The following is a 23,523-nucleotide window of genomic DNA, read 5'->3' on the forward strand; positions in this document are numbered from 1 at the left end:
TCAACCTCTGCTGTCACCTGCTGTAAACACTGTTTTCGTCCAACATGCCTCCTAGCATGCATTGCAGCGCTACAGATGTAAATATCAGAATGCATGTTCTGCGCTAATTATTTCTTCAGTTACTATTCCAGTTGTTTCATTAATTGCTAGTTATCTGGTAACATTTTGACAGTGGCGCCATAAGCCTGTCATAAGACCATCATAACTATGACATGACACTGCCATAAGCAGATGTTACAAATTAACACTTTTGAATGGATGTAAAGATCCAAGCAGGACATAAGTTGAATAGTGACATAATTTGCCATATTTCAAATGTGTTTGTGCGAGTTAAAATTGCAACTGACAACATTTCTGTATATATATTTTTTTTAATTAAGTGCTCATTTCATTCAAGCTTTATCATGTAAAATCTTCCAAGTATGAAACATTCCAAAGCGACAATACCAACAGTCCATTGCCACTCAAAACTGCATTTTTTTTTAACCAGATCCCAAAAACAAACAGCAGTTAGAGGTAAAGTGTTAAATCCGTCACACACACGCTAAAAAAAAAAAAAAAAAAATTGAAGGAGTAATGGGGGGGGGGGGAGACACGTTATGAAAGGAATGACAACAAAGGTAAACAACGATAAAAGCCAAACATGGCTTTTTGAGAGGAGTTTCAACATTAAGACGTTCCGACGTGGCCCCGCTATTCTACGTGTTGTGCCACGTAGCGGGGTCGATGTGCCATATCAAGTCAACTTTGACATGATATGGCCATCACAGCAGACTGTCAGAAAAGTGACTATAAACATGAAATGATGTGCTCCAACCATTTATTTACTATTAAACTCGTCTTGTGTCAGTGAGCCCGTGAGATGTGGACTAAAGTCTTGGGACATGCCACTTATTTTTTTGGCCTCTATACCGACGGGCCATTTTGGCAGGCTTCGAGGGTGAGAGATCACAGCAAAAAACTGCGTCGTGTGTGTGCAAGTGAGACAGCAATAATGGTAGGCCAACTTGCCAATCAGCAGTAACATCGCTGCCCTGGTTCGTTCCAAGTGCAAGAATATTAGTGTGTTGTTCATGTGTGTGCTGATGTAAAACTGATGACGTACAGACTCGTCCAGCATGCAGAGCAAAAGGACTGTTCTGTAATTATATTTTTCTTCATAGGTGAAACACTATTCTGCTGGCTTGAAACCTTATCATTAAAAGCCCAACTTTGAATTGTTATTGTAAGTCTATAATTTATTCAGTCTCAATTTCTGAACCTAACCGTGTCTTCGAACGACGTTGAAAGCTTCATTGCCAGCCATGTGTTGGAAAAGGCGACCGTTGGACATTTTTTTTGAAGGACGACAATACAAAAACGGATTTCACATCTTTGTGGGACTTACGGAATTTGACAAAAGTGAGAAGAGGGGGAAAAAAATGCATTTCCAGTTGTAAGTAGACAAGACGAGAGGTAGCATCGGCGACAATACGCTCGCTCGCATCAAACCGTCTCGAAAGCCCAACAAATCCTAATTTCCGACTCCGAAGCCGTAAACCCTGCGCGGATACAAGCTGCTGCTAGTGGTGAGCTTCCTTTGCGCTGACGAAGAAGGGAGCGAGCACGTGAGGGGGAGAAAAAGGCACAACAGATCGGAGTTCGAGAGACAAAACTAGTTCGCGGCGAGCCGAGGGTCGACTCGCTGCTGACACAGTGTTGCCGGGGGTCTCTCGGGCAGCCTCAGTATCGGTACAAGTCGTAGGTGCTGACCCACGATGAGGGGAAGGCCCACGAGGGGAAGCGGCTAAGGATTTCCTCCAGCTGAGGTGTCTTCTGGTCGGCCCCGAAGAAGTAGTGGCTGGAGATGGCTACAGAGATCATCCCCTCGGGGGATCCCGACGAATCCCTGGGTGGCTGGAGACAGAAAAATACAAAAAAAGATTCAGGTTTTTAAAATATAGTATTTTTATTTTCAAGTATCAAATCACTAAAAGAACTACAGTGCCTTGCAAAAGTATTCGGCCCCCTTGAACCTTGCAACCTTTCGCCACATTTCAGGCTTCAAACATAAAGATATAAAATTTTAATTTTTTTGTCAAGAATCAACAACAAGTGGGACACAATCGTGAAGTGGAACAAAATTTATTGGATAATTTAAACTTTTTTAACAAATAAACTGAAAAGTGGGGCGTGCAATATTATTCGGCCCCCTTGCGTTAATACTTTGTAGCGCCACCGTTTGCTCCAATTACAGCTGCAAGTTGCTTGGGGTATGTTTCTATCAGTTTTGCACATCGAGAGACTGACATTCTTGCCCATTCTTCCTTGCAAAACAGCTCGAGCTCAGTGAGGTTGGATGGAGAGTGTTTGTGAACAGCAGTCTTCAGCTCTTTCCACAGATTCTCGATTGGATTCAGGTCTGGACTTTGACTTGGCCATTCTAACACCTGGATACGTTTATTTTTGAACCATTCCATTGTAGATTTGGCTTTATGTTTTGGATCATTGTCCTGTTGGAAGATAAATCTCCGTCCCAGTCTCAGGTCTTGTGCAGATACCAACAGGTTTTCTTCCAGAATGTTCCTGTATTTGGCTGCATCCATCTTCCCGTCAATTTTAACCATCTTCCCTGTCCCTGCTGAAGGAAAGCAGGCCCAAACCATGATGCTGCCACCACCATGTTTGACAGTGGGGATGGTGTGTTCAGAGTGATGAGCTGTGTTGCTTTTACGCCAAACATACCGTTTTGCATTGTGGCCAAAAAGTTCAATTTTGGTTTCATCTGACCAGAGCACCTTCTTCCACATGTTTGGTGTGTCTCCCAGGTGGCTTGTGGCAAACTTTAAACGAGACTTTTTATGGATATCTTTGAGAAATGGCTTTCTTCTTGCCACTCTTCCATAAAGGCCAGATTTGTGCAGTGTACAACTGATTGTTGTCCTATGGACAGACTCTCCCACCTCAGCTGTAGATCTCTGCAGTTCATCCAGAGTGATCATGGGCCTCTTGGCTGCATCTCTGATCAGTTTTCTCCTTGTTTGAGAAGAAAGTTTGGAAGGATGGCCGGGTCTTGGTAGATTTGCAGTGGTCTGATGCTCCTTCCATTTCAATATGATGGCTTGCACAGTGCTCATTGAGATGTTTAAAGCTTGGGAAATCTTTTTGTATCCAAATCCGGCTTTAAACTTCTCCACAACAGTATCTCGGACCTGCCTGGTGTGTTCCTTGGTTTTCATAATGCTCTCTGCACTTTAAACAGAACCCTGAGACTATCACAGAGCAGGTGCATTTATACGGAGACTTGATTACTCACAGTTGGATTCTATTTATCATCATCGGTCATTTAGGACAACATTGGATCATTCAGAGATCCTCACTGAACCTCTGGAGTGAGTTTGCAGCACTGAAAGTAAAGGGGCCGAATAATATTGCACGCCCCACTTTTCAGTTTTTTATTTGTTAAAAAAGTTTAAATTATCTAATAAATGTTGTTCCACTTCACGATTGTGTCCCACTTGTTGTTGATTCTTGACAAAAAAATAAAATTTCATATCTTTATGTTTGAAGCCTGAAATGTGGCGAAAGGTTGCAAGATTCAAAGGGGCCGAATACTTTTGCAAGGCACTGTATATCAATGGCAGTAATTGACGCTCTTGAAGAAATCAAGAATGCATTAGACAAGAAAAAACATGCAATTGGTGTTTTTATTGATCTTAAAACGGCATTGGATACAATAAATCATTTCATTTTACTAATTATTTAATTATAATTAGAGGTTTGGCTGGGGATTGGGTGACGAGTTACGTAACGGAAAGGCTCCAGTACGTTAAAATGGGTGAGTACAGTGCCCTCCATAATTATTGGCACCCCTGAAAAAGATGTGTTTTTAGCTTCTAATAATATTTTTATTTTAATTCAAATAATATGGCACCTTAATGGAAAAAAAAAGAGAAAAATCCGACCTTCAATACAAGTGCATTCATCCAGTGGGGAAAAAAATCCCACATAAAGAAAAAGTTATTTGACATCAAATAATGTGTGTCACAATTATTAGCACCCCTGGTTTTATTACTTTGTACAACCCCCTTTTGCCAACAAAACAAGGTATGGGGACTGAGATGGCCATGGGAGGAGCTTGATTTTGTGTCTGGTGAACCAATTCTGTGTAGATTTGATATGTTTAGGGCAGTACTTCTCAAATAGTGGGGCGGGCCCCCCCAGGGGGGCGCAGAGCGATGCTGGGGGTGGCGCATGTGACCTTGGGGAACGTACTTTTTTGCTGTACTAAAATAAAGTGGAATTGTACATCCCCTCAGTGGGTGGCAGTGCCGCTCTCATTTTTAGCGTGTGCGCAATATTTTTGAACCAAACAAGAGCACACAGATAAGAACACTGGAAATATGAAAAGCTAAGACAAGGAAATATGACGAAGTGTATGTAGCATTTGACTTTTGGCTTTGATTTTTAGTACAGTGTGAGATGAGGAAGACCGTTCTATTTACTTTGTCTAAAAAAGTTCGCAGCAGACAGCAGGAATGATTCTTTTCAGCAGAAACGTGCCGAATATTGCCAACAATCCTCCCGCTTTGTCAGTGTTACATCAGTAAAACAGTGAGCACTTTCATATAATCATATAAGGTGGCATACCAAGTTGCTCAGTGCAAAATAACTCTACAACATAGGAAAGGAGCTGATACTGCCAGCAGCAAAAATAAACTGTCCCTCTGTCCAATGACACTGTCGTTTTTTGTTAATTATTGTTTTTTTCCGGTCTAATTGTTTGGCATATTGTCCTCATGAGTTAATAAATAATAATAAATTCAATTTGATTAGCAACATTGACTTTTTTTAAATTGTATTTTTCAGTATTAAACTCTGAAAAAATCTTTTTCAATCTCTCTCAATCTTGGTCTCATCTGACCAAAGCACACGGTCCCAGGCTTCATTGAGCTTTTTGGCAACAAACACTCTAAGTGGGTCTGGCGTGCCACGAAAGATGCGCATGCTGAAAAGCACCTCATACCCACTGTGAAGTAAGGGGGTGGGACAGTCATGCTGTGGGGCTGTTTCGCTTCCAAAGGCCCTGGGAACCTTGTTAGGGTGCATGGCATCATGAATGCTTTGAAATATCAGGACATTTTAAATCAAAATCTGTTGCCCGAAAGCTGAAGATGGGTCGTCACTGGGTCTTTCAGCAAGACAATGACCCTAAACATATGGCCAAATCTATAGACCCTACTCACGTGACGTCACAGCCACGCCCCCGCGCCATGTTGTCCGTATACTCGTCATGTTGATGCATTAGCGCGTCGTAAATTCCTCCTATTATGGCGTGTTTTTCTGCTCGTTAACATTAATAATCAAAATGGTGAAGTCGTGTGTGGCGGTCGGTTGCAAAAACAGAGAAGACAGACGGAGAGACTTGAAGTTTTACCGTATTCCGAGAGACCCGGAGAGGAGACCGAGATTGACTGCTGCAATTCGACGAGAAAACTGGGCTCCAAACGACTACCACAGATTATGTAGTAGTCATTTTATATCTGGTAAGATGCATTTAATATATATTTAGAGGGTTTTGGGCTGACAACCACAATTAAGATCATTGCTAGGCTAATCGCCGACAACATACACTCAGACGTTGTGAATAACCTACCTGAAAATATATAATTATAAGGAGATAATCAGACAGTTGTCATACAATTAATTTACAATTTCACTATTGAGGTCAAAAGCCAAAAAATACATTCAACTAGGGACAATCTGGAGTAGTGCTATCGCACTACATATTTATTACATATTATATATGTATGTAGTGAGAGTGCTATCGCTAAACCATATAAACATTAAAAGCCCTAGCTCCATTGACAAATGACATGAAATACATTAGACTTGACAGTGGATGTTAGCAAGAACAAAAGATTTTGAATTGAAAATTTCGTAACTCACCTTCCCGAGCACACGACAGATTCCTGCCGAATTTTCGTGGACGAGGACCTGTTTCACCCAACCAGCAACGAAGTATTTATAAGCCTCCAAGCTCTTAAAGTTTTTCAAACTTTCGTGAGAATAGGCTGATTTTGTGTGGACAAGATAGTTGTAAATATCAGGGTAGCTAGCAGATGTCAGGCAAAGACGGCGAAGACAGCGGGTTGAAAAACATCGATTTAGGCATCAAATAAGGATCTGGCGAATGGATAAACTGAAGCTTTTCCACATAACGCCTTTTATGCAACGCATCCAATTAGTTTACAGCGTCAGATAACACCGGGGCTTCCATGAATTGCTCTATAACTTACACGACTAATTGAAAACAATGAGAATAAGTCTAAAAAATACGGACAATATGGCGGCCGGATACAGCGACACGTCATTTTGTGACGTAGGTGAGTAGGGTCTATACAGAAATGGTTCACCAGACACAAAATCAAGCTCCTCCCATGGCCATCTCAGTCCCCAGACCTTGTTTGTTGGCAAAAGGGGATTGTACAAAGTATTAACACCAGGGGTGCTAATTATTGTGACACACATTATTTGATGTCAAATCATTTTTTCTTTATGTGGGATTTTTTCTCCACTGAATGAATGCACTTGTATTGAAGGTCGGATTTTTCTGGTTTTTTTTCCATTAAGGTCCCATATTATTTGAATTTTAAAAAATAGTAGAAGCTAAAAAACACATCTTTTTCAGGGGTGCCAATACAGTAATTATGAGGGCACTGTATCTGGCAAACTTAAAATGTGGGTTGTGGTATCCCTCAAGGGTCGGTGTTGGGACCAAAACTGTTCATTTTGTATATAAATGATATCTTCGACGTATCTAATGCATTAAAACTTATATTATTCGCTGATGACATCATCATATTTTATAGGAGTGATAATCATAGCGAGCTTGTCACTACCGTAAATAAGGAACTTAAAGCCATAAAGAAGTGGATGGATATAAATAAATTATCCTTAAATATTAAGAAAACAAAAGCAATACTGTCTGGTAATCTAATAGCAAATTCTGACTTGCAAATAACTATTGAAGGTGTAACGATTGATAAAGTAAATGAAGCAAAATTTGTGGGTGAGAGATAACAAATTGTCATAAAACCACCATATTAGATACACAAAAAACAATCTCCAAATGCCTGTCAATCATAAATAAAGCAAAACATTACCTTGATGTAATAGCACTTCAAACTCTATACTGCACTTAGGTACTCCCATACTTTTCATATTGTGTCAAGGTATGGGGGAAACACCTACCAAAGTGCAATAAATCCATTAGTTACAGGGGGGGCAAATAAGTATTTAGTCAACCACTAATTGTGCAAGTTCTCCCACTTAAAAATATTAGAGAGCCCTGTAATTGTCAACATGGGTAAACCTCAACCATGAGAAACAGAATGTGGAAAAAAAAAAACAGAAAATCACACTGTTTGATTTTTAAAGAATTTATTTGCAAATCATGGTGGAAAATAAGTATTTGGTCAATACCAAAAGTTCATCTCAATACTTTGTTATATTCACTAAGTTCCCCAGTGTGGTTCTGGGATTTTTGCTCACCGTTCTTGTTATCATTTTAACGCCACGGGGTAATATCTTGCATGGAGCCCCAGGTCAAGGGAGATTATAAGTTGTCTTGTATGTCTTCCATTTTCTAATAATTGCTCCCACAGTTGATTTCTTTACACCAAGCGTTTTACCTATTGCAGTTTCAGTCTTCCCAGCCTGGTGCTGGTCTACAATTTTGTCTCTGGTTATTCACAATGTTACTCATTACTTAAGTATCCTTTTCACCAAATACTTTTTTTTTTTTACTTGTACTTGAGTACATTTTTTTAATGACTACTTTTACTTGAGTATTATTATTTTGAAGTAAAGCTAGTCTTACTTGAGTTTATTTTTTGGCATAACGTCATAAAAACACGGAACCATTGGAAATTATTGCAAAATAAGATTTTTTTTCCTAAATCGACACATTATTTTTACTGGCCACAACGGTCCAGTGATTGGAGCATTCTGGCGGCCCTGACGGTTAAAAAAATCACGTCATGGCCACCGGGCCATTTACATTGTCGACCCCTGGAATGTGTTTTTAACAAGGTAATAACCACATAAAAGTCATTTCTGCACAACACCCTCCCTTTGAGTTGTTTACCTGTATTTCAAACCAGAAGATCCACGCGGGCGCATGGAGGCCATGTGAGTAAAAGACAAAGTACTCCCCGCTGAGGTAAAACCGCGGCGTGCCGTCCCCGAAGGACCATGAGGAGAGACTGGCTCCATGGTGAGGCATCAAGTACAATGACATGTGGCTGGGCCCTGATTAGGCACAGCATTTAACATAAGAAACGCGACCAAGGGTGCATATGGACGTCCTACCTTTGACGCTGAAGGTCATCTTGATGGTTCCCCAGCCAGTTTCTTCTTTGGATACCAGGCGGAAGTCCACCGGCGAGCTCGGAGAGACGTGAGGAGCGGGGAGGTACCAGTTCTTCCTGCCCACATGCGCAACTTTAAAATAACTGAGCGGCGGGGACAAAGAGAACGAAGGTGAGCAACGTACTTGCTGAGGAAATTGACTGGCAGGAACCAGGGAAAGCCACAGAAGGGTCGGTCATCGTGGCAATGGGCGCGCACGGCCTCCTCGATCTGGGGCACGTGCGGGGTCACGTGCTGCATGCCTGTGTAGTCAAAGCTGTTGATCCATATGCCCGAATCGCGTGAATCCACGCGGCCGTGCACGTCATGGGAGGTCCGTGTGGTGTGCTGTGAAAGAGGGAGACAGTCTTGGAACTAGGGATGTCCCGATTGCATATTTTCCCGTCCGAGTCGCCTGATTGAGAATTTGGCGATACAGAGTCCTGAGCCAATACCAAAGTCATCTTTTTTTTTTTTTTTTTTAATCATTTGAACAAAATTTTCAAACATGCACTTCAAAACGTCCTCTTTTTCCGGGACTGTTGCAGAGTATAAACATACATTTCTGTTTCTTTTGGCATGGCCATTGAATTTCTGGATTTATTTATTATTATTTTTTTTTTAATGGGCCAAAAAAGTAAGCGTACAGCCCAAAACAGTGCGTTTTCTTGTGCACTGTAGGGATGGGCGGATCGATACCAAAATATCGATATTTCGATCGAGTGCGTTAAATTTTAGGTATCGATCCCCAAGCAAAAGTATTGATATCTGGAATTAATATATTATATTTTCTTTGTCAATTTTTGGGTATATTTTTGCGCACACTTTTTGTACTACTTTTCCCTTTCGCGTTCTACACGCACGTAAGCAGTGCACACACATAAGCAGTGCACCGGCGTGTGCTCCCGCCCCCATTCACGTCCCTATCCTGTGTCGAACAGCATGCTTTTCCTCCACCCCTCTCACGCCTAATTTCTTACTTAACCTTATTATTATTTCTTATTCATTTATTATTATTTCTTGTGATGTTTCATATTTTTATTTTTTCATGAAATGTTTTTCCATATTTTTTTATGTTACAATTAAATGCTTGATTTCTTATGTTTTGTTGCTACTTATTTTTATTTTGTTAAAGGTCTGTTTCAATTATTTCAAGATCTGTTTTTTAAAATTTATATATTTATTTGTATTTTTTTTTCTTTTTTCTCCCAAATCTGTTTAAAAAATGTGTTAGTAAAATAAAATTCAAAAACAGCAAGTGACTATTGATTATTGGATTTGTTTTTAGTGATCTACCATTTGAGGGCGGTAACATGCTGCTATTAATTCGTTCTTTACGTAGATCCAAAATACTTAATTTAGGTAGATTAAAATTTGATCAAATACAACGTGTAGCACGGAAATGTTCTGTGCATATGAATTTAAGGGTCATGGTGAAAGAGACTGACTAATCAGATTTTGTTGTTGATGGATTGGTGTGTGAGTTTGAGGAAAACTGCTTTGCTAGTTATTAAAAGCAGCAGTTTTCCATTGCAAAGCATACTTGACACAAAGAGACTTAATAGTTTTTGAGTGCTTGATGTAGTTGTACATTAGATATCATCAGAAAGGCTTAGAACACTGCAGGGTTGTTATATATATATATATATATATATATATATATATATATATATATTTATAGAATCGGATCCCGAATCGGGATCGCAATATTTGGCCTTGGTATTACTTGGTATCGGATCGAATCCAAAATCACTGGTATCGTCCATCTCTAATGCACTGCCCGACAGCCAGCTAACATTGAATGTTCTCCAATAAAGCACAAGGATGAGTCTTTTCTTGTTTTTATATGAAGTAATTCGTTTAAGTTTGTGAAACTGTAACAAAGAAACATGTATGTGTTCAAAGCAACTGCACAATTCATGCCGGTATACAAATACAGTGGGACAAATAAGTATTTAGTCAACCACTAATTGTGCAAAGTCTCCCACTTGAAAATATTAGAGAGGCCTGTAATTGTCAACATGGGTAAACCTCAACCATGAGAGACAGAATGTGAAAAAAAAAAAAACAGAAAATCACATTGTTTGATTTTTAAAGAATTTATTTGCATTTATACGTTTTTGGGAGCAAATGAGTTAACAGGTTGGTATAGATCAGTGGTTGGCAACCCAAAATGTAGAAAGAGCCATATTAGACCAAAAAAACAAAACACAAATATGTCTATAGCGCAAAAAAATTAAAAGCCTTACATAAGCCTTATAATGAAGGCAACACATGTTGTATGTATCAGTATTAGCTATATTAGCCTACTATCAAAATGACTAAGTTAGCTAAAAATACACAATGAGCATCCATGATTTAATGTTTATTTTCCCTGCAGTGCATCCAACGCACCACGTGACTATTCTGTTATATGATGCCACCTCAAGTTTAACTTCATTACAATATAATAAATTGTTTCATTGCTTTTATGAAATTAAAGAAATCCGATTTTTGATGTCATTATTATTGTAAGGTTTCGAAAAACAACAAAATGGAACGTGCATAACATGCCCCTTATCTGGGCATGTCTTTGATTTTCTGTATTATCTCGGTTTTGTTTCTGATGTCTGCAAATAGGTGTTCTGATATGTTGATGGATGTCTCCTTCATGTACTCACCATCTGTGGACGGTTTTCCAAGCTTTATCATCTCCCAGGTTGCAACAAAACTTGCAGCAGTGGTGGAGTTTGGGGACGCAATCCACTTCTTAAATCTATTATTGCACTCCTCTTAGTTCTTCAGAAGTAATGCAATCACACTTTTTCTCTCATTCCCAACTGGGTACTTGGTAGAGGTGGGAATCTTTGGGCACCTAACGATTCGATTACGATTACGATTCATAGGCAACGATTCGATTATAAATCGATTATTGATGACACCCACAAACCCCCTAAGTTATTAGCTGCCTTCAATGTTTCGTACATTAGTTACAAAAAATGTACAAAAAGCCTCTCAGGCTTAAATAAACGACAATTTCTGTATCAAGTTAAGAGTTCAAAACAGTAAATAAAATATTCAAGTCCCCATTCTGTATCAGCAGCTTTGAACTACATTTAATTAATTTAATGTTGATGTTAATGACAAGGAATAATGGCCTGAAATAAACGAATGAAATGAAATGAAAAAAAGTGAAATGTTGTGAATCAACCGTTAAAGTTGTTAAAATTGCTCCCATTATTCCATAATTTCCCTTCTGTCTACTTTAGACATGTGAAAGTTTTAAAACTTTTAGAGATAGTTTCAAGTTAAGATTTTGCCGATTTAGGAGTATTTTAGATAAAAAGTTAATTAAATTCGCTACAACAGAGCCTTCTAGAGAAGAAATGGCGGCTGTTTACCAACGCAGGCAAGTCTGTCATTTCGCATCGAGTTTTCAATACATGTGCTGCTAACGCCATTGAGTCTGTCATTTTGTATCTAGCTCTGTATACATGATATCTATTACTAGAGGTGGGAATCTTTGGGCACCTAACGATTCGATTACGATTCAGAGGCTACGATTCGATTTTAAATCGATTATTGATGACCCCCCCCCCCCCCCCCCCCATTAGCTGCTAATGTTTTGTACATTAGTTACAAAAACTGTTTAAAAAAAAAAAAAAAAAAAAAAAAAAAAGCCTCGCAGGCTTAAATAAACAACAATTTCGGTATCAAGTTAACAGTTAAAAACAATAAATAATGTACTCAAATCCCCATTCTGTATCAGCAGCTTTAAACTACATTCAATTAATTTAATGTTGTCAATCAACTGTTAAAGTTGTTAAAATTGCTCCTGTTATTCCATAATTTCCCTTTTGTCTACTTTCGACATGTGAAAGTTTTAAAACTATTTTAAAGATAGATTCAAGTCATTATTTTACCGATTTAGGAGTATTTTAGATAAAAAGTTAATTAGGTTCGCTTGGAAGGTTCACTACAACAGCCTTGCAGGGAAGTCTACTGCTTTAAGATGGTGGCCATTTACTACGCCCACATCTAGCTTTCTCTACATGTACTGGTATCGCCACCGAGTCTATACTACATCTAGTCCTATATAAATATGATATCTACCTTAACATTATGTATTGTGGACCTACTTTGTAGCAGCTTTCGGCAGCAGTCAGGAATGTTGTTGCTTTTTTTATCTCGCGGCATGAGTTGAGCTAGAGCCGCGAGTTGAGCATTGGCATTACCCGAGGGGCCGGGTAATGACAAGCATGATGTTTAGCTACTCTCGCTCCGTACCTCATTCAGTCCCAAAGACCGCGCGGCGCGCTGACTGTGTTTTACTTCCGCTTTACTTGACATATTTCAATAATCAGAATTTGGATGTTTGTGAATCGTTCTCAAATCTTCCACGGCCGAATCGCGAATAATCTAAGAATCGGAAATTTCGCACACCTCTATCTATTACCTACCGTAACATGATATAGAGGTAGTTTGTAGCTGCTGTCGGCAGCAGTCAGGTATTTTTGATTTTTTATCTAGCGGCATGAGTTGAGCCAGAGCCATGAGTTGAGCATTGTCATTAGCCGGGTAATGACAAGCATGATGTTTACTCTCGGGACGCAATGCGGTCCGTTCCTCATTGCGCCCCGAAGATAGCGCTGACTGTGTTTAGTTCCGCTTTACTTGACATATTTCAATAATCGGAATTTGGATGTTTGTGAATCGTACTCGAATCTTGCACGGCCGAATCGCGAATAATTTAAGAATCGGAAATTTCGCACACCTCTAGTACTTGGCTGCAAATGTAGCATGCCTTCCCTGGAAATGTCTTTCCACATTACTCTTTTTGTCTGTTCTCCTCGGTTATTTTTCTCTTTTTTCCTTTCGGATCCATGCCCATCACACAGCTGCCGGTTTGTTTACAATAGCCACCTGCCTGGCATCCCGCCCTCCTGGTCGTGTGTCACAGGCTATGACGGAAATCTTCATTGACAGAAATGTTGAAATTGAATATTTATTCTACACATTTTTACAGCATTGGAAACCGTTATGAATGTTTGTGTCATTTTTGCCCTTCTACAGAAACCATATCAAAACTAAAAATATATTTTCCTTCCCATCTTTTTCCATTTTCAAACATTTTTGAAAATTCTCCAAGGAGCCATTAGGACAGCGCTAAAGAGCGGCATGAGGGTCTTAAAACACGGGTTGCCGACCCCTGTCCTAGAATGATTTCCTGACCCATGTATCAACAACTGTTGCATCCCCATATCGTGAGCTTTGTACCCATGTGACTAAACAGGACAGGTTTAAAACAAAAACAAAAAAAATATTTTTTTAATTGTCTGCCGCTGGTTTCAAACCCTCAATCAAAATCCACATCTTACTTTGAGATGTTCATTTAAAACCCTAACATTAACCAAAATTTCATGTCATTTTGTGCATACGCAAGATTCCTAGTCTTACCTGTAAGAAGACCCTCTTTGGCCGTGGGCTCTCTGGATTTCCCGAATAGGGGAAGAGAAAGCCACAGGATACCAGCAGGAACATAATGGCAAAAATGGAGCCCAGACCTGCCAAAATCCATTTGGTGCTCCTCACCATGTAGATGAAGTGGAGCTGCGACCAGAACAGAGTTTGCAAATGAAAAGACGAACTGCTAAAAAGAAAAAAAAAATGGTGCTAGGAAACTCACGAAAAAGGAAGAGAGGAATACGGTGGCCATGATAACCAGGGCAGCCAGGACCAGCTCGGGGGGGATCTCGGTGCCGCTGCGGCCCATGATGGGGGTGAAGATCTCAAAGACCACCCAAATGAGGAACAAGATGTGCAGGTAGGGCGGGGCCAGGCCCGCTAGGTAGAAGACGGTGTACTTGAGCGACGCTCCTACGCGAATCATACAAAAGCCGATTGAGGGCGGAAACTCCCGGATATTTTGGTGGATACGTGAACGCCACTAGCCTCTGTTCTTGAACTCTTTGGAAAGCAGCAGCTTGGTGGCCAGCGGAAAGGCCACCATCAGCATGGGTACGTAGGCTGAGCAGAGGCCGCGCTGGGTCATCCATACCAAGCTACAGCACCACAGCAGCAGGCTCACGTCGAAGTAGAGCTCGCCCAACTCCGTCAAGCGCATACCCTGAAACAACAGCACAAACACAAGTGCATTTCATATCGCGACACCCTCTGATGACGAACCAAAAATATGTCACAATGTCAAATTCAATCCCTGTGACCTTAGGACACTTCTCCCAATTAGTACCTTGTTATTATGATTATGACAAATATTGTGACAATCCAATAAATTGTGAATATGTTACGATTGATCTGTAAGCTGAGATAATCAAAGCCACTAAATGCTAGCCCTGTCACAATAACAAATTTTAGTTGGCGATATTGTCTTATAAAATATTGTAGATATGCGATATTATTGTCAATTTTTTTTAACCAATTCGACAACCATGTAGTGACAATACATCTGTAAAAATCACCCATTCGATTGCAATAAATTGTTTTCCTTAAAGAAAACAAACTATCAAAAATAATATTCTAAAAAAACACACACATCTGATAGCTAGCTAAGTGCTGAATAAGAAACAGGTGAGAAACCCAACACTATTTTTGTTCTCTGCCAATTACAGCCCATCAAGTGTTTATTTGATCCAAAATGACTCCTGCACAGTGCGCATGTTTGCTTATTTGAAGCCAAATTATTCATTGCCAATGAAGATTTTCTATAATAGGTGTCATTTTAAAGCTATCCTTACTGTAGAATCTGAAGTATGTGAAATTACCTCCAGAAATCTTTATTTACATATTAACCCTCATGCGGAATTTACATATTTTGTAATGTTTTTGATGCTTTCTTCTTTTACATCAAAGAGTAAGCATAGAAATAAAAACACTAGGGATCTGAAAATTCCCCCGGATTGCTAAAAAAGGCAGACGTTCAAAATGAAACAGTGCCGTCATTTCTAAACTGTTGCATTAAGTGGCTAGAGAAATTGAGTACGTATGAGTTCAAATTACATAATATGTAACCATTGACTACCATTATAATTCATAATTTTTGATTTATTGTAAACCTGATGTAATTCATTGCAATTTCCGTGGTTTTTGCATGAATCTATTCAAAGGCGGTCAAATAATGTGCGTGTCGTGCTTTGAGCGTGTTTGGACCACTAAACCAACAGGTGGCGCCATAGACCAATTAGTGATTTTCCTTGCAATCCAACGCAAACATTGGTGCTCTTCTTTCTCTCCGCGACTGCTTGCTGCAGTACTGCTTGGTCACACATGACCATGAATGGTCGTGCATGCTCGTGCACGCTCCTGCACGCTCGTACGTGCACGCGCACGCTCCTGCACGCGCGCTACTTGCAGGAAGATTGAATTGCATAAATATATTGACGGAAGTTTAGTGTCATTTGAAATCGTGGGGTTGTGTGAGTGTGTGCACACTCAAGTTGCAAGTTTTGTTTGAAATCCTGCAATTTCATTGGTCGAAACACCAGTCCCCGTTTCTAACATCAAAGGTGAACACGTACGAAAGGCAGAGATCAAAGCCCAAAAAAGGGCCGGGAAAAAAAGTACTTCCTTGAATCTCAAATGTTATTGGTCCAGCGTTCGAATTTTGTTTTAAACTTATTGGCTCGTGAACTTTTCAGTCAAGTATATAAAAGAGTCGATCGTGAGAACATTGTCCCAACTGACTCAGGCAGGATGGAGCGAAGATTCACAGCGGAGAAAGCGATGAACAGAATTTATGTCAATAGAACAACTAACAAACTATGACAAATAATAACTAACTACTGCAACTACTAAATTTCAACGAACAACAACAACAATTACAAATACTAACTAATTTTTTTTTTTTTAAAACAGTTCCAACATAGTTTCTTTGTGTGCTTGTTGCATATAGCAACCCCACATGGGTTAAAACCCCATCACGTCATCGGGGAAAAAACAAATCAAAAGCAGTGATGGGGCTGCTGCAAGCATTATTCATAACATCCTTCCTTCGAAGACGATGATTGTGATGTTTTTGTATGATGTACTGCAAAAATGCCTCAAGGTGTCGCTATGTACCTTGTTATGAATAATATTTGCAGCAGCCCCATTGATTGACTGCCTTTGATTTGTTTTTTCCCGATGACGTGATGAACGTCATGGGCCAGAGGGGGGTTAATAAATAAATAAAAACTACATATGTATGGATAGCTGAGACGCTAATGAACATTTTGAGTTGTTGAAAGAAAAAAGATATTCAAAAATGACTTATTTATCACACCTCAAAGTAGCCTTACATATTATGTAAAATAACGCGAGAGGGGCGTTTTCAGTAAAAACTGTCATTGTCAAAAAAAAAATTGTCATGCATAGAAAATATTGTTGTTATAACTTATTACCTCATTCAAAGTTCTAATTATGTTAAATGAAGTATTATTTATATTATTTTATATATACAGTGCCTTGCAAAAGTATTCGGCCCCCTTGAATCTTGCAACCTTTCGCCACATTTCAGGCTTCAAACATAAAGATATGAAATTTAATTTTTTTGTCAAGAATCAACAACAAGTGGGACACAATCGTGAAGTGGAACAACATTTATTGGATAATTTAAACTTTTTTAACAAATAAAAAACTGAAAAGTGGGGCGTGCAATATTATTCGGCCCCTCTACTTTCAGTGCAGCAAACTCACTCCAGAAGTTCAGTGAGGATCTCTGAATGATCCAATGTTGTCCTAAATGACCGATGATGATAAATCGAATCCAACTGTGTGTAATCAAGTCTCCGTATAAATGCACCTGCTCTGTGATAGTCTCAGGGTTCTGTTTAAAGTGCAGAGAGCATTATGAAAACCAAGAAACACACCAGGCAGGTCCGAGATACTGTTGTGGAGAAGTTTAAAGCCGGATTTGGATACAAAAAGATTTCCCAAGCTTTAAACATCTCAAGGAGCACTGTGCAAGCCATCATATTGAAATGGAAGGAGCATCAGACCACTGCAAATCTACCAAGACCCGGCCGTCCTTCCAAACTTTCTTCTCAAACAAGGAGAAAACTGATCAGAGATGCAGCCAAGAGGCCCATGATCACTCTGGATGAACTGCAGAGATCTACAGCTGAGGTGGGAGAGTCTGTCCATAGGACAACAATCAGTCGTACACTGCACAAATCTGGCCTTTATGGAAGAGTGGCAAGAAGAAAGCCATTTCTCAAAGATATCCATAAAAAGTCTCGTTTAAAGTTTGCCACAAGCCACCTGGGAGACACACCAAAATGTGGAAGAAGGTGCTCTGGTCAGATGAAACCAAAATTGAACTTTTTGTCCACAATGCAAAACGATATGTTTGGCGTAAAAGCAACACAGCTCATCACCCTGAGCACACCATCCCCAAACATGTTGGTGGCAGCATCATGGTTTGGGCCTGCTTTTCTTCAGCAGGGACAGGGAAGATGGTTAAAATTGACGGGAAGATGGATGCAGCCAAATACAGGAACATTCTGGAAGAAAACCTGTTGGTATCTGCATAAGACCTGAGACTGGGACTGAGATTTATCTTCCAACAGGACAATGATCCAAAACATAAAGCCAAATCTACAATAGAATGGTTAAAAAATAAACGTATCCAGGTGTTAGAATGGCCAAGTCAAAGTCCAGACCTGAATCCAATCGAGAATCTGTGGAAAGAGCTGAAGACTGCTGTTCACAAACACTCTCCATCCAACCTCACTGAGCTCGAGCTGTTTTGCAAGGAAGAATGGGCAAGAATGTCAGTCTCTCGATGTGCAAAACTGATAGAAACATTCCCCCCCCCTCCCCCTCTTTATTTATTAATTAATTTATTTTTTTCTGTTGTTTTTAGTTGTTGTTGTTTTTTCAAGTTATTGTGTTATTTTTTTCTCGTTTCCTTTAAGAGGAAAAGCAATGAATCGAGAAATGGACGATCTTTATTCACTACTGTAAGTACAAAGTACTGTGTATTATTTGTGAGTCGGAAAAAAATAAAAAACTTAAATTATAAAAAAAAAAAAAAAAAAAAGAAACATACCCCAAGCGACTTGCAGCTGTAATTGGAGCAAAAGGTGGCGCTACAAAGTATTAACACAAGGGGGCCGAATAATACTGCACGTCCCACTTTTCAGTTTTTTTATTTGTTAAAAAAGTTTGAATTATCCAATAAATTTTGTTCCACTTCACGATTGTGTCCCACTTGTTGTTGATTCTTGACAAAAAATTAAAATTTTATATCTTTATGTTTGAAGCCTGAAATGTGGCGAAAGGTTGCAAGGTTCAAGGGGGCCGAATACTTTTGCAAGGCACTGTATATACAGCACAGTTTTCTCCAAAGTCCTTCTATGGACTTGTGTTGTCCTAAGAGGGGAGGGGGATAAATAAATAAATAAAAACTACATATGTGTGGATAGCTATGACCCCAATGAATATTTTGAATTGCTGAAAGAAAAAAAAAATGTTCAAAAATGACACACAAAATCACACCTCAAAGTAGCCTTACATATTATGTAAAATAACGCGAGAGGGGCGTTTTCAGTAAAACTGTCATTGTCAAAAAAAATTGTCATGCACAGACAATTTTGATGTTATAACTTCATGCCTCATTCAAAGCTCTAATTATGTCAAATGAAGTATTATAATTATTTTATATCTATATATATATACAGCACAGTTAGTTTTCTCCATAGTCCTTCTATGGGCTTGTGTTGTCCTAAGTGGGTGGGTGGATAAATAAATCAATAAAAACTACATGTGTATGGATAGCTCAGACCCAAACGAACATTTTGAGTTGCTGAAAGAAAAAAAATGTTCAAAAATGACTTAGTTATCACACCTCAAAGTAGCCTTACATATTATGTAAAATAACACGAGAGGGGAGTTTTCAGTAAAACTGTCATTGTCAAAAAAATTCTCATGCATAGACAATTTTGTTGTTATAACTTCTTGCCTAATTCAAAGCTCTAATTATGTCAAATGAAGTATTACAATTATTATTTTTTTATAATATATATACAGCACAGTTAGTTTTCTCCATAGTCCTTCTATGGGCTTGTGTTGTCCTAAGTGGGGAGGGGATAAATAAATAAATAAAAACTACATATGTATGGATAGCTCAGACCCCAACGAACATTTTGAGTTGTTGAAAGAAAAAAAATATTCAAAATCGACTTAGTTATCACACCTCAAAGTAGCCTTACATATTATGTAAAATAACACGAGAGGGGCGTTTTCAGTAAAACTGTCATTGTCAAAAAAATTCTCATGCATAGACAATTTTGTTGTTATAACTTCTTGCCTAATTCAAAGCTCTAATTATGTCAAATGAAGTATTATAATTTTTTTTTTTTTTTAAATATATATACAGCACAGTTAGTTTTCTCCGTAGTACTTCTATGGGCTTGTGTTGTCCTAAGTGGGGGGGGATAAATAAATAAATAAAATCTACATATGTATGGATAGCTCAGACCCCAATGAACATTTTGAGTTGTTGAAAGAAAAAAAATATTCAAAAATGACTTAGTTATCACACCTCAAAGTAGCCTTACATATTATGTAAAATAACGCGAGAGGGGTAAAAACAATAACATCGCACGAGGGTTAAACATGACATTAAAGCTGTCCCGACTAGTCGAGGTAGTCGACGTCGTAGCTGACGTAAACGCGTTGATGAGCACACCATCCCAATGACGGTCATTAAAGGGTTAAAAAATATATGCGTGGAAAGTTGAGATTGGTGGACGCTTGTGATTCAAGTGGGGAAAGCGGCACAAAGCCAAAAAAGTGCACCAGAGTGACCGAAGCATGGACTTATTTCAACGAAATAAAGGAGGGTACACTGTGCAGTCTCTGTAATGCCAAGCTTGCATAGCACGGCAGCACGATGGCCGTGAATGAGCACCTGAAGCGCCGTCACCCAAGTATAATTTTGGAAGATGACAGGAGACAACAAGCTGGCAGATCGTAAGTCCATAAAACCACATTTTTTAATCTAAATCGCCTTTAAGTGGATCGTACGACAGAGTATTAGGGGCTAATGTCAGGATAGTGTAGCGGTATAAGTATCTACGTAGATAACGTAGCGTGTTGCTGCCTCGTTAAAATCAATATTGAAAGTATCTTGTGTTTTAGAATCGTTTTTACAAATAAGGAAATTCTTATTATTTTGTGTCATCTACATCAAGTTATAATCAATAGAAGAATTTATACTAATGCTTCGTCGTAGCTCCCAGGGAAGGTACATGTATGTACTGTAAAGTGTGTAGTGGCTCACAGTAAAGCCAGGCGGTATACCGAAAATTTACCGTTACCGAAATTCTTCACAATGACCGACGTAATTTTGACCATGTCGGCAAATTCGATAATTTAATAAAACAAGAAAATAGTCTTTTTGTACCGCTTTGACTCTGTGTTGCTCGGCTATGTTCATTCTCCTTTAAGAAAGCAGTCAGTGTGCTTACGTATGAAGTCACGTGGTTATTAGGAACTCACACAAACAGAGGTCCGGTAGTGTGTCACAAGTGTCACCTTTTAACTAAGTTTGCGTTTTGGACAAGACTGCCAATGTTTTATAGCAGGCTAAAGTGGTTAGTACATTGTCTGTTTTTCCATTAGCCTCAATGTAGCAATGCTAACATTTTTCAATGTTGCGTCTCCCTATTTCGTATGTCTCAATTCTAATTCTATGGCAGGGGTCGGGAACCCCTTTTTTGACCAAGACAGCCAAAATACCCAACATATTTTAAAATATGATTCCACAAGAGCCATACAAGGTGTTTTTGTATATACTGCGTATACACACATATACAGTATAATGCATGTATACATACTTTGTTGCTTGCCAGCTTGTCCGAGTCGGCTTTGTAATCACTGATGTTTTTTTGTTTTTTTTGTGAGTGCATTTTAAAGCATCATCCAGGAGAGTGAGGACACTCTCGGCTTTTACGAGCAGTCTCCGAGTTGTGTATGAAATAAATCTTTAGAAAACAACAACGAAAGCCTGACATAGTTACTTGGTATGTTACAATCATTGCAGACTCACCAAATAGAATCATGGTGTGGCACTGCATATATTTCCTGGAAGTGTAAACCCGCAACCAGGGTACTCGACAATTTTGACAGGCGAAAAAGTCACGGAGTTCACTCTCATGGTTTAATTTTCCCGTACACATTTGTATATACTCCAGATCACTTGGCATTGAGTTGGGAGGGGCCAGCCCCGCTTCTGGCTGAGCAGGGATTTAAGGCGCAAGACAAGCTCTGTACTTAAAGTGCATGTGACACAAAAAAGCATGTTTATTTCATTATACACGCGGTATTTTATGCTCCTGAATTATATGGACCGCTTGGATGTGTGTGGAAGCGATCGCTATATTTATTTAGTTTTTTTAATCCCGCGCCATGAAAATGAGTGACTTCCGGCTTCGGTTTTGCATTGAGGAGGAGGGCGCTGTGACGTGTACGGGTGAAGGCGTCCTCGTCACTAAACATCCGTACTGTTGTGTATGAGGACTAAGGATTCAGCTGATTTTACGGATTAATACGTTTATTTTTCGCATCACGCCAGCCAAACGGCTGCAGAAAAATCTTGCTTTATGAGGGAGAGGCGTGTGCGCCTTTTTGGAGTTTCAAAAGGTTCCCATTCACCGTGGATATTGGCCAAGCCCTACTACTGTGGGACCATTTGACTTACGAGGAAGTGAGTAAACATCTCTTTTTGTATTATGTCAAATACGAATACAGCGATTACAAAGTAAACACTACAAACTTTCTTTAAATAAAGGACTACTTACGTTTGATCATTGATAGGCATATAAAAAGCTCTCCTCATGCACATTAGCTGCACAACAACTGCAGCCGGCCTCCTCCGGGGAACGAACTGTAAATTACTCTCCGCCGGCGGTTTGCCAATCCGCGAAGACAATCAACAACCCAGTCGTCATGTCAAATAATCCGGGCTAGTTATGTGTGATTTTCCGCTTCGAAAACTTTGAAACATCACTCGGTTCGGGTTAGCATGTCGGCTAGCTGTCACGCCTCTTGATTTGTTTACATTCTCAGAAGCCGGGGAAGGGAAATGACATATGTCCGATTTAGGTGTCATAAAATATCGTTCAGGAGGTGCGACAGTAAAAGTGAAGTCGACAGTTTTGACCATTATGGAGTAATTTTGCCATGTCGTCCTGAATAAGTGCATTTTTATTATTTCATATTCCATTTAGCACAAGACTTATTTGTCATGACCATGCTATTTATTTAGCAATTGGGGAAAATACTTGGATAAAAAGAATATCCTGTAAAAATATTTAAGTAAAGAGACAGAAACAATGACATTCTTCAGCTCTCTTCGTCGCATTTTCCTTGTTGTGAATAGTTCCCCCCTCTCCGGGCTGACTGGTCCTTCTCAAGCCATTTATTTAGCTATTGGGGAAAAATACTTGGATAAAAAGAATATCTTGTAAAAATATTGGAGTAGAGAGACTGAAAGAATGACATTTTGCGGCTCTCTTCGTCGAGTTTTCCTCGTTCTGAATAATTCCCCCTCAATGGTCTGAATAGTAAAAACGATGAGCCCATTCTCCCGCTGACGTCATCCACCTGTTGGGGACGCTAGAGCCCTATAATGGTAGGCGTGGCTAACTGGCAGATTAAAAGACTAATTTCTCGTCATCTGCGCTTTGCTAAATTGTTGTATATAGTGGAATCGTCTCAAAATATGATTGTAATTCACATAATAATGCTATTTAAGACTTTTTTTTCTCTTGTCGTATGCTCTTTAAGCCCAGCTCCGTGCAATCCGCGACGGGAGGACCACCAATGGGCACTGAATTGAAGCACATTATTGCGACGTATGTTTGAAGGTCCAAGAAAAATGTGAATGAACGATCAGCTTTTCACAGCTCGTTCATCTCAAATGAGCCGGGCGGTTTCACATTTAAATTTACGGGTTGGCGTACAGCCAGATGCACTCATCAAAAGAGCCAGATATGGCTTGGGAGACATAGGTTCCCGACCTCTGTTCTACGGTATGTTGATGACCAATAAACATCTGTGAAACAAACTAAAGTCTCGTATGCAATCAGCTAGACATGTGTCGATTACCGGTTTCAAGGTATACCGTGGCATGAAAACGTCGAGGTTTTTTTA

The 23,523-nt window shown here is 39.4% G+C and overlaps 1 protein-coding gene across 2 annotated transcripts in view; it reads right to left on the minus strand.

The window, feature by feature from the left end:
- Positions 1–360: 360 nt before the first annotated feature.
- LOC130905423 (endoplasmic reticulum metallopeptidase 1) overlaps positions 361–23,523 on the minus strand; it is a 65,844-nt gene continuing 42,681 nt past the window's right edge. The window contains exons 9-15 of one of the 2 annotated variants that reach the window (XM_057818810.1): positions 14,323–14,497; positions 14,057–14,247; positions 13,828–13,980; positions 8,537–8,739; positions 8,353–8,468; positions 8,129–8,292; positions 361–1,896 (exon numbers count right to left, since the gene is read on the minus strand). In XM_057818810.1, the coding sequence (XP_057674793.1) occupies positions 1,723–1,896; positions 8,129–8,292; positions 8,353–8,468; positions 8,537–8,739; positions 13,828–13,980; positions 14,057–14,247; positions 14,323–14,497 (1,176 nt within the window). In that variant the 3' untranslated portion in view covers positions 361–1,722. Of the gene's footprint in view, positions 1,897–8,128; positions 8,293–8,352; positions 8,469–8,536; positions 8,740–13,827; positions 13,981–14,056; positions 14,248–14,322; positions 14,498–23,523 lie in introns of those variants that run through there. The other variant, XM_057818812.1, reaches the window with a different exon arrangement.

Source organism: Corythoichthys intestinalis, chromosome 17 (genome assembly GCF_030265065.1).
Source record: "Corythoichthys intestinalis isolate RoL2023-P3 chromosome 17, ASM3026506v1, whole genome shotgun sequence".
NCBI lineage: Eukaryota > Metazoa > Chordata > Actinopteri > Syngnathiformes > Syngnathidae > Corythoichthys > Corythoichthys intestinalis.